The sequence below is a fragment of the Dunckerocampus dactyliophorus genome, chromosome 13, assembly GCF_027744805.1.
Source record: "Dunckerocampus dactyliophorus isolate RoL2022-P2 chromosome 13, RoL_Ddac_1.1, whole genome shotgun sequence".
NCBI lineage: Eukaryota > Metazoa > Chordata > Actinopteri > Syngnathiformes > Syngnathidae > Dunckerocampus > Dunckerocampus dactyliophorus.
The window spans coordinates 21305833-21318332 of NC_072831.1; the positions used below are offsets into that span (position 1 = coordinate 21305833).

At 39.7% G+C, this 12500-nt stretch overlaps 1 protein-coding gene across 4 annotated transcripts in view; it reads right to left on the minus strand.

Moving 5' to 3' along the window:
* evla (Enah/Vasp-like a) overlaps window positions 1-12500 on the minus strand; it is a 48674-nt gene that overhangs the window by 24253 nt on the left and 11921 nt on the right. Inside the window, exon 1 of one of the 4 annotated variants that reach the window (XM_054797185.1) lies at window positions 8159-9364. The exons of 2 other annotated variants lie outside the window; for them this stretch is intronic. In XM_054797185.1, coding sequence (XP_054653160.1) covers window positions 8159-8247 — 89 coding nt within the window. In that variant the 5' untranslated portion in view covers window positions 8248-9364. Of the gene's footprint in view, window positions 1-8158; window positions 9365-12500 lie in introns of those variants that run through there. One more of the 4 variants, XM_054797188.1, reaches the window with a different exon arrangement.

The window sequence follows — 12500 nt, forward strand, 5'->3', positions numbered from 1 at the left end:
GTGCATGTATAGTGAGAATGATGTGGATGTGGCATATGAAAACTTTCTTAAAATTTATATGAAGTTCTACGATAAGCACTGTCCGCTGAGACAAGTATCTAATAGGCAAACGAAGAGGAATCAGCCGTGGATGACAAAAGGATTGCAAAATGCCTGTAAGAAGAAAAACACACTATATAGGAGAATGACATTATAGACAGGAATCCCAATTCCATCTTCCAAAAAAGGAAATCATCGTTATTGTTAATACAAGTAAAACAAAAACATCAACTGACTGTATCAGAATAGAAATGGAAACGATAAAAAGAGTTACTAATGAGATTGCAGAATATCATTAACTTATCATTCAACTCTGGTAAATTTCCAAACAAAATGAAAACAGCTAAAGTAGTTCCAATTTTCAAAAATGGAGACAAACATCAATCCACAAACTACCAGCCAGTTTCCTTATTACCAAAATTTTTCTAAAAAGCTATTCAACAGCAGGTGGGACAAATTTATCAATAAGAATGAGTCGCTGACAGCCAGTACAGATACAGAGCTAACATTTCAGAAAACAGAAAGTGCGCAGCTGCAGTATTTAACAAAAGCCTTCAATACAACTAATCACAATATCCTAATTACAAAACCAGAAAGATAAGGAATCAGATGATTATTTCTGAACTGGGTTAAAAGCTACTTAGCAGACAGGAGGCAATATGTGAAGCTAGGAGAATGTACTGTACTCACGCATTATCAAACTATGTTTCTGTCAACTATTTTATCAGTTATTATCAATCTATTATTATCATTATGTCTGTTGTACAGTATACTTTCGTTACAGTAATTATAAACCTTGACTATCATTGAACTACATTGTTATATTGCCTTATCACTTTCCTATATATTTATTTGTAATTGTCAAAAAGTACATTTGGAATACAGGAGGTAAACTACTGTATTGCAACTGATGTGAAACGGATGAGGGGTAGGATTAAATAAGCTTCTTCCCGCTCCTTTTTGGACATGAGGAACTGTGAATTGTACTATGTGATGTACTCCAGTCTAGCTTGTAAGCATCTTCAAAATGAATTAAACCATTACCATTCCCATTATGATAGGGCAGGTATGTCCAACTTCCAGCACTATTAAAGCTACTTAAAAAAAACAAAGGAGAGGTGAGCTATTTGTGTTTTATGTGACTGCCAATATTTACATTGTATTTTATTTACAAAGCACAGTGTGCTCTTTATGATACTTTGTGCTCATTTGTCATCAAATACAGGCATCACGTCTGAATTGAAGAGTTATAAAAAATACTCAGAGTTGAAGCAAATATTCTTTGGTGAGCTGCTAAAAATCACAGCGGAGAGCAAGAGCAAGACAGAGCAGGTTGTTAAGTGACATTTTAAAAAATGAAGTTAGCACGTTTGTTTGTTTGTTTTGTTTTGTTTTCATCCCAGATAAGAGTCAAATACAATCACTGATCGGATGTTGGGTTTTTTGGGTGGAGCTTAGGGATGGAGGCGGGATGTGCTGTGGCCTCTGTGGGTGGGCTTGGCTTGGTCTTCTGTGGGTTCTGGATCAGCACGAGCACTGTGCTTTGGCGCGACTTGCTGTTCTCTGGCGGGGGGCTGAGCACTAGGGATCTCGACAGCCTACTGGTGGCGCTCCGTGGCGCTCTGGGCTTGTGGCTGCTTCCATTCCATCCATTCCATTCCATTCTATAATGATGTTTGATGCACCGTTGTGTGTCACCCTGATCTCATGATGCTGAGATGTGTGTGGCATGATGAAGAGGACTGTATGAATGCCAGTTCTAATTAAAACATCAGATTTATTGGTCTGTGCATGGATCACACGTCTTTAGGGGTTTTGCCACTCGGCTCATTGTTGGAGGGCGGAGGTTGTGCGGGGGGCATAGGGGTATTAGGGGTTGCACGTGTGCATTCAGGGATTGGGGATGGGTGGTCGGGCTCGCCTACGTCTAGTGCTGGCTTCGTCCTGGGGTTTCACCTGGGGCTTGATGACGGATGTCTTTATGAATCATGTATGTTGAATACAGGAAGTGAACACATTCCTTATTGATTTTTACGATATGAAAAGGGGGTAGGATTAAATAAGCATTGCTTCTTCCTACTCCTTTTCAGGCAATTGTGGAACTGTGAATATAGCATATACTGTACTCCAATGTAATCTTGTACGCATGTTTGAAATAAACCAGACTAACTAACTAATAGGGACCTCACATTGAATTATTCATTCAAATTAATTATCTTCAATACATCATAACCTCTGGTACAATAGTCAGCCGGCTGGGGGCAATGACAGCATCCGGGGAGACTTCCTGAGCGGCGCGGGAGGTAATTACACAGTTTAATGCATCCCCGGTTGCTACTGAAGCTAATGGAGACGTACAATCATTGTCAGTGAGATGTAAACAATGTAAAAAGAAATGTACACCAAACAGTAAAATGCAGCCTGCGTTATATGTGCATGATTTTAAAAAGTCACTGCGTATGAATTCATTTAAGTGTCGCAATGGGAAATATACAGTAGCCTACAGGGTTCACTGGGGCTTTTGGGGGCCCCCGCCTATGTGTGGCATGGGTGGGGGAGTGTACAGTTACAGCATGGATGACCATCTTTGTGAGTGTGTGTGTGTGCATGTGTGTGTAGAGGTTGGGGTGGAGTGGGGGTCCATCCAACAGAAGGGAGGAGGTCTGTCTGACAGGCAGGATTAGAGACAGGGACCGGCAGGCCGATCATTACCTCACTGCAGTCTTAAATCTAAATTAACCAGGACTTAACTCTCATACAAGACCTCTAATCTGCTCAACGGGGAAAGTAGTGCTTCAGGACGCCTGCGGGAGCTAAAAACAGCACAAGCCGACATTATTTCTCAGAAATCAGAGCGAAGCCTTTGTAAGACAACAAAGTGTTTGCTTGTTTGAAAGAAACAGCGAGTAATGTGGTACAGATGCCGCATTTTAGGCTGTTGTAGCAATGATGATGCGTGACGTGAGGCAGAACACTGATTAAAAGTAACCCAGGGTCATCACGTACAGTGAAAACTCTAAATTCTAACACCCCAAAGGTCACACAACAGGGAAGCCATTGATGCTTTTTGTTATTTGTGGCTTTTTTGTCCATCAGAGAAATACGCCGATTATGGCAAAATAATTTGCCGATAACCATGAGCTGCTTCGCCCGTACATTGAAAGCTCCCCTGTTATAAATGCCTGTCTTGTTCTGCAGAACTACTGTCATGGAGGCAATTAAACAAAGTCAATTTGCCAGACCAGAATTATTTCAGCAATGATAGCGTCACAGCCGATGAAGTTCTGTCGTGACCGATAAAAAGAACTACACTTCACAGCATGGTAGTGATAATCAACATCTGCTACATTTGAATAAAGAACATGTTTCATCCATTTTGCGTTTTATATTCAATAAATCTTGCAGACAAATGTGAAACAAACTACTGAAATAAACTTGCTCGGAGTCCACATGTGTCATCGCCTGTGAATCGCTATGTTTGTTATGATGCTGTCTACAAAAATTACGCCATCAGTGCTGATGATTGGTTAAAACCAGCCTTAACAGTCCATGGCTGCAGGCCGCCATTACTTTGGCATGCGCATGACAGCCAAAATAGCCCGCAATAGGTGAAATCCACAAAGATTATTATTTTTTTACAATTATTACATATGCTTTAAGGCTGTAAAACCCCTCACCATGCACTTTATACACTTTTCTTAGACAGGCATTACCATTTTCTCACATTTCTCTCTTGCATAAACACTCTAGGTTCAAACCTTTGTTTGAGTTTTAATGCTCAACCTACGAGGTTGGACACAATAAATTCATAAGTGACTCACGCATATTTCACTCCTCTGATTGTGCCTTTTCATCCTGGCACCGCCCCGCTGAAGCATTTTTTAATCCTTGTTAAAACATATTGTTGCTGTATCCCCGTCCTCCTCCTCTAACCAAAGATTCATTTACAGTACAGTTTTCCTTAATGGCGCCCTACAGTTGCATCACGTCTACCTGCCTTCAGCATGTCCACAAATCCAACTCTTTGTGCGATGGTTAGCATCTTCCTCTGCCTTTTGTGCGCAGAACGTTTCACTGACATTGTGGTTTTTTTTTTTGGAGAGTTCAGAGTCTCTTCAAGCTGTTTGCTAGCAATCAGACAATAGGAAACGCGGCAGTTTGGCACGAAGAAGACTGATTGACAATGGTCTACAGCCAATCAGGACAGGTGGGTTCTTCCTCAGTCAATACGGACGCAGAACACAATGCGTGTTCATACGCTGTAAAAATAAAATAGAGTACTAAAATTGCACCAAAAAAAACCCTCTGTGAAAGGTGAACCGCGATGGGGCGAGGGAACACTGTATCCGTGTTGGTGTGGACTTGGCCCGAGGCATCAATCCACTGGAGCAATACACTTCTTTATTCTAACAAAAAGTAAAAACTTGTCACAAAGGAAAAACTTGCCACAAAACACAACACCACTGCCACCTAGTGGTCACCATGAGGTGATTGGAATTGCATCGGTGACGACATCTTCCTTGATAACAAGCACGGGCATTACAGTTTGTGGAAGATTTTGTAGCAAAGTGTGCTGAGGCTGACATCCTATTAGAAAAGTTAGCCAGGCTACATCCATCTCTCAATTACTGGGCAAAATTGGCCAATGATAAATTGCATCACTACCCCAAAAAGGACACACTCTACACTTGTAAAATAAGTGTAAAAGGTAAAAAAAATGGAATTCTAGACAATTAAAATGGAAAAGAACGGAATTTGGGAAAAAATACAACAGATTTCATAGGGCCCTAATATGACTTGTCTTTAGGGATGTTCTGATCAGGGTTTTATGCTGCACATTCCGATACCGATCATCCATGAGTGAGATTGTCCGATACCAATCACATGAATTAACTGCACATTTTTCAGTTTATTTATGATGCTTGCTTTTGGCCAGGGTCACCATTAGACACTTCCAAGGCCTCCTGGCAAATAGGTAATTATTAAAATTAGGGTTGCCAAATTATTAAAAAATGTAATTAGATTAATCACAAAATTAAAAAAAATAATCACCATTAGCAACTGTGTCTGAAATATGCCCATTTTTACTGTATTTAATCAATCTCTTTAATAGTAGCAAAAAATTTGAATCACAGTTTAAACTGTTATCATGAGCAATGAGGAGTTGCATTCAAAGACCATGTACGACTTTCTCTTAATATTTTGACATTATTCTCGTAAACATTATTATTAAATTATTCTCGTGACACCAGTTTTTTCCATTTCTGCTGTTGCTTTTTTTTTAATTTTCCAACTATTCAACTTTTTGGTTGTAAATTTTCTTCTCGTAAAAAATTAATTTTCCAAAGCTTTATTTGTTGTTTTATTTGTTTCTCATAATAATACGACTTTTAATGTCATAATGTCTTTTGTCTTTAATATTTCAACTTTATGCCAGTAAAATGTTATTTTTCCTTATAACATTACATTTTCTTCTTAGATTACAACTTTTTTCTCTTAATACAGTCAAACTTGTCGATAGCGGCCACTAGAGGGAGTCTGCAAACGTGGCCGCTATAGACAGGTGGCCTCTATAGACAGATTGGTGTCCAATTTGAATGATGACCAGTAGAGGGGAAAAAAAAGAAAAAAGGGGGGGGGGGATAATAATGTTGACCAGTGGAGGGCACAGCACTACTAGGCTTGTTATTATCCAAGACCCACAGAACAAAGCTGTGCTAGTAATGTCTTACGCTTGTTTTTAATATTTTACTTTTTATATGGCAGAGTGTCATTACAGCTTTAGTTCATCAGGAAGTGACGGGAAGTGACGGTGGGCGTCCCGAGCAGGAGAGCTAGGCTCAGTGCAAGCTGTGAGTTTCGAGAGAGTTGGGAAGTGTGTTTATGTTAGCGTGGATGTAAAGTCCTGCAGTGTTCTCCGCTGTAAAAGCAATTAAAGTGCATCGGCGACGTGAGTCTCTCCTTCCCCACAACAAGGGGCATTACAGTATTGACCAGTGCACACCAGGAAATAAACGGTGTCACTTGTTACAGGCATTGCCTGGACAGCTAAGTAGTGGGGCTTGTTTAACCTTTGCCTTGTGGGCAAGCAGGAAGGAGAGACGATGCTGAGAGATGTGTGTGTGTTCTGAGCTGCTGTCTGTTTCCTTCTTTGCTTCGGAGCTGAATAACACTGACAAGTTAACAGACTAGTAGCAAACGGAAAAGAAGACGGCTGCCGCATGCATGCTAGCGTATGTTGTTTTTCATTGTAGCGTCGCTGGGAGCATGTCCTGTTCCCAGCCTAATTTGCGGTAATGTTTTGGTGCAAATGCTCTTAAAGTTACATGTTTGACCAGGAAATAGCAAGCTCAAAAGAAGACGGCTTTTTTATGTGGAACAACTGACAGTTTGTGTGGATCTTGTGAATGATTGTGACTGAGCTAGGACTCAGTAATTAAAGTCTACACACGACGGCTTCATTGATTGAAAAACAAAACTTTTTCGTGCATGAAGCTTCTACTTGAGTTGGTAATTTGGCCGCTATATGCGGTCAGATATTGACCAAGGGAGACAAAATGGGTGGCCGCTGGCCACGTTGGACAGGTGACTGCTATACACAGGGTCTATAACATGTAAATTTGCTGCGGTGGGATTTTTCAGTGGCCGCTATAGGCAGGTGGCCGTTCTATAAAGGTGGCCGCGAAGACAGGTTTGACTGTATTTTGACTTTATTGTTGTAAAATCAATGCAGATTTTTTTAATTTTTGCTGTTGTTTTTTTTTCATTTTCTTTTTAAATGACATTTTTAGAATGTCTCGCGGGCCAATAAAAAAACAGCCGGACACCACAAATGGCCCATGGCCACACTTTGGACACCCCCGTTCTACTTCTTTTGACATGTTGATTGTGCAAATGTCACCATTACCTTAATGCAGTGCTTCTCAAATAGTGCTAAAAGTATGAATTCAATTGCCCTTTTATGTATATCACACCCATTATAAACGTGAGCTAACATATCTTAGCATAAAGACTGGTTGCTAAGCAGAATAATGCAGGTTTAAGACACTGAGGATTTCCATGCACTTGAATCGCATATCTTCTACTAATGCATAATCTAAAAGTGCATTATATACTGTACACTGATACTGAGCAGTTTAGCATCCCATAATCTACATATCCTGTTGCCAAAGCCTCTGTGTCCCCCCCGATGACCAGATTGTGACCACTGAGCTACACTGTTGTGTGTTTATCTAACGGCTGATACATAAAGTGCAGTGTAACCCTGCGGAATGGGCTAAACAACCTAGTGTGTGTGTGTGCGTGTGCGTGTGCGTGTGTGTGTGTGTGTCTGTGTATAGAGTACAGAGCGAGGCCTTAATGGCATTAATGCTAACATTAATGTGCTTATGTTCTTAGCTAAATGTCCCGTTGTGTTGTTGTGTGTAGAAGAGCTCAGCCGTGATGCATCGGTTTGCAACGCTTCTACATTTGCGCAGTTATAAAAAACGTAGTTACAATATGTGACCTACATACCGTTTTCCCTGTCGACGTGATTTGCATATATTACAACTCCTGATGTTGGTTCTGCATATTGTGGTGAAGAAGAAGGTAAAACACAGGCATGACTTCCTCTTTCCAAAGCTCTCCAAAGAGGTACTTGGCCCAAAATGCAGCCACAATAGCCAGAAGCCATGCGGTGTTCGATATGTGTGGATAAAACATGTATGAAGCATCTTCCCGCTATTAAGAGATGCTCTCATGTTTGGAATTAATAAAATGCTCAGTGCAGTGGCTCCATTACTGAGATAGCATCTTACAGAAAAGATGCAACTGAACAGCAACAACAAAAAACAACAAAATACAGTTTTGTAAGAAAACTATCTGCGGACACAATAGCTAATCCCAAATAACCTCAATTCTTTGCCAGATTAAGACTATAGATTAGTATTTCAGATCTGATGAAATTAAACAGGCAAAGATTTACTGTGCAATACTTCCCTTTGCACACAATTGTACAACATTTTTGGCTCGAAACCACCGCACATAATCTGAATGGTAACAAAGCATCCAAACATATCCCTTTGGCTTGGACATCAATCGTTGCTCGCAAGCACGCAAACAAAGTGTTGGCACCAACCTGCCGTAGATGTGGTTGTAAAACAGCCCCGAGTCGCTGACACTCTGAGGGAGGCCGTAACGCAGCACTCGCAGTCGCTGGATGTCCATTTTAGTCAATGGGTCAACAGCAAAATGTGACACCCAACCTTGTCTTCTACTCCATTAAAAAACTCATTAGAGGCATGCTAATCCTCTGGTGGAAAAAGCCTCTGATGGAAATAATCCAGTTCCAAACACAAAGAGAATGTTTCAGTGAAGTAGCCACAATAAGAATGACGAGTGTCCATCCAGCAACAAAGAGATGGCACAGATGAAGTCATTGACCAGCCTGATGTCGAGCAAGAGCAGATGACTGTGTGTGTGTGTGTGTGTTTCACTTTTCAAACTGTTAACCCAGGGGAGATTACCTCATATCCATCTCAATCAGCTTTGAACCCACCATGCTCACTAAGGATGGGCATTTGATTAAATCTCCTTTAATGGCTAAGGGGATAATTCACAATTGACTTTTCTTCTTCCAAAATATTTTATTACGATATTAAAGCATTGGAAGATCTTGTTATTATCGCAACTAAAGAAGACACAACTTGCAAATTTAGCTGTGAAAATATACTTTCCTGTCCAATGAAAAGCAGATTTTAGCCAGTAATAAAAAGGTAAAACACTTCAGTAAATGTGCAACTGCACTTAGACTAGTTGTCCCCGACCAGGCACCGAGTTCTCACAACTTTTTCTTTCTGCAATATTACAAATGCATTCACGTCATTTAATAAATATCAATATATTTTCACCATGTTTCGACTTGATATAACTTTTTTTCTTTTTTCTTCTGCAAATTAGTTGAGACTGAATGAACAGCGCCTTTGCTGGTTGTAGCTAAATAGTGCGATAAATTTTGCCTCAGTTGCTTAAAGAGCGCGATTAATGAACAATTATTGAATAACTGTAATTTTTTTACAAATACAGTGGAACCTTGGTTAGCGTTATTAATTAGTTCCAGAAGGTCTGACTCTCACTGAAAAGGACGTTAAATGAATACATTTTCCCCCATAAGATATAACGTAAATCCAATTAATCCATTCCAGAAAGCCAAAAATGTCAACACAAAACATGTTTTTATTGTTTCACAATTATAGTTTATGTAATATTAATAAATACAAATGATGAATGTAATGGATAAATGAACATTTAAGGTTGCTTAATTGAAGAATTGAAGAAAAAATACAGGACAAGTTTCCAACAGGTTCTACAAAATATCAAAGACTGATCCAGATAATGGAATATTTCCAGATACTAGGATCCAGAATATGAAAAAAATAGGGGACATTATAAAATAGGGGAAGTTTTATCATAGGAAGACAACAAATGAAGCTATAAACATGCAACAAACATCTGGAGTGTGCCAATAGACTTGTTGTATCTTCAAACGCTATGGAGCTACAGTAGATCCAGAAGAAAACCGCCATTACAGAAAATGCGATTTTTGCGAATAAATACTGAATTAATATTCATATCATTATGAATCCAATTGCTAATGGTCTGTTTTCATGGTCAAGGAATCTAAATATGTAGATCAAGTAAATATAGGACTAATATTTATGGTGTAAATCACAATATGTGGGAACTGTGGCGCTTGGCGGAGGTCTGCGCTCTCTGAGTGCTTTCTAGTTCTCTATAAAATGTATTATTTGTTCATATTTCTGGGTGTCAGGCACGGCTTCATTGGAGCTACATTATTTCTTGGTGGAAAAATTGCCTCGGTTTTTGTATGTTTCAGTTTTCATCAAACCTTTTGGAACAAATTAATGACGAAAACCGACCTTCCACTGAACGACTTTATTCATGTAACTATCGCTTAATATTATGACTCATGTGTCTTAATGTGTTGTTAGACCAAAAAGTAGGTGAGACAGAATCCACAGTGCCTCTGCTGGTTGCAAAAACGTTGTGCACTCCATTTGAATTCTTAAGGTATTGATTGACTGATCATTGCGCTCATCCACTATCACACATTTGGTCATGTCCTAAAAGTGAGAGCCAAATCCTCCACATGACTTGAGCCCCTGTTGCCAAAGCCACCTACAATTAAGCGCATTCCAAATGAGCTCGTATTGACTGGGATGCCCTAGACTTCAGAGGACAGTAGTAGCAGAAGAGAGGGTGTGTGCTAACTGGCCATTAACATGCAGTGGTAATTGATTACCTCTCAGGGTCAATTAGGGTTTCTTACACTTGGGACATTTTGGAGGGCGGCCTGTTGATTGGCTGATTGAAGCGCAGAAGCGGGATATGTTAAAAACAATATCCAGTAGTATCATTTTTAGGTCACGGTTCAGACAGCGTCAAGCTACTATTGGGCTCATCAGGCACCCAAAGACAGCCCAGCTGGCCTGGGGGACATTTTGTGTGGTAGGTCGGGTAAATGTTAACAATCTTTGTCTCCTCTGTGCCACGAGGAAAGACACAGACACAGACACAGAAAGCCTGCTACCATTTAAAGAATGATCACACCTGAACTGCCCAAGGGAGGACGGCGCCACACTGACTGTTAAATATATAATGACATATTGTTGTTTTAATTATACACAGTATGCTAAATAAATACGACATGGGCATACAGTACACAGCCCCTGTTTAGTCCAGTTTTGGTACTTCACAATTCAATAATGAATGGACTAATAGATATGACAGAGTTTCCACTACATGCAATTGATCATGGCACACCGCCACAACAAAATAAAAGCCGCCACACCTTAAAAATGTGTTGTTGTTTTTTTACTTGAAAACAATGTTAAGTAATATATTGTATGAATGGATATATAAGCTATATAGATACATATATTGCTTTTTTATTTATGCACATATTGACCACAATTTCTTTGAAAAAAGTTAATTATCATAAAAAAGTTTCACTGCGTTTTATTTTGATAAATGAACATGCAGCAAAATCGCCAGTCTGCCCTGTTGGCACTTGCGCATGTCCGACCAGATAAAAGTACGCAACCCATCTTGTGTTGACGTTCACTTTGTTCTTTATTATCAAGAGAATGAAAAATAGTCAATTGAAAGCTTGTCACAGGCTAAGATAGTCTATGCCAGCGTGTGTGATCACTCACGTCAAATCATCATGACTGTTATGACAAATATTTCAGTGAGTGCAAGGTTTTATGTACCACTACATTTCATCAGCTTAACATTGTACAGTTATCTTTTTACATGATTTTTATGATGTGGCGGGATCTGAACACTGCAAAAAAAATCTCAATTTTTGAATGCACCTGAAATTTGAATTTTGACTGCCTTATACTGTTTTTTGTCAGCAGGTTCGAAGAATGTGTTGTATACATGCACAGATGACATAAATAAGAGGAAGCTATTGGAATTTGTGTGTCAGCCTTTACGAAACAGGTCAAAAATTGACAAAGAAAAAAAAATGCCATGACGACCAATGTAAGATATTTATGAACCAGTGTCCTTCATACTTGTGGACTTGGTGCCCCAATTAACTGCCAGGTGCTGTGTCAAATAAGCGGCCCACCTCAAATAGACTGCTCTTTTTCCCCAAGGAACAAAAGAACAGGTGGGTGTAACGTTTACTGTGACAGATGATTACCACCATACGTCACGCAACAGCTGACATGGCATCTGTAAAGCTGATGTTTATGATGGAGTTTAAAGGGAAAGTACTGCTGTATGCAGCGAGGCACATACCAGAGAAAAAGCTGCTAAATATTGATACAACATTGACCATATGAAAGCATGCCTCACTGGAGGGGAGAAAGAATGTTGTGGAGGAGTTGGAAAGCTTTTACCGTGGGTTTATTCCATGTGGGACTAACACAAGGAGTGTCCTGAAAAATGATATTGCTCCCCCTGCAACCAGATGATAAGCAGAAGGAAATGAATGGATGGATAAAAGAGTATTTGTAGAAAGACACGCGACCACTAATAAAGCAGTAAATAAACTGCCCCACTTTATGAGGAAATATGGAATGTGCTAAAGAGTAACAGAATTTGGAATATAAATAAATAGTGTCTTAAAATAACCATTGTTGATGATGGTCTTAGTGTTTGTCCAAGCACTCAACCCAAATGTGACCCAAATATCAAAAAAGTCTGAAAAAGACGGGTCGTCTTACATTTGGGGTCTACAGATTTCTACATGCAAAACAACAGTTGCCGCCACAAGACTTCTCCCCAAGCAAGTCAGAACTTTTCCTCCTGTCACTTTCACACACTCGTGACCTGGAGAGATGCAGCCGAGGACATAGAGACCCACTGGAAAAAAAGTGTCTCAAAGGTTGTTCGCAAGTTAGCAAACGACAGAGGAGGATTTCTGATGCTAATTTTAAGAAAATGAT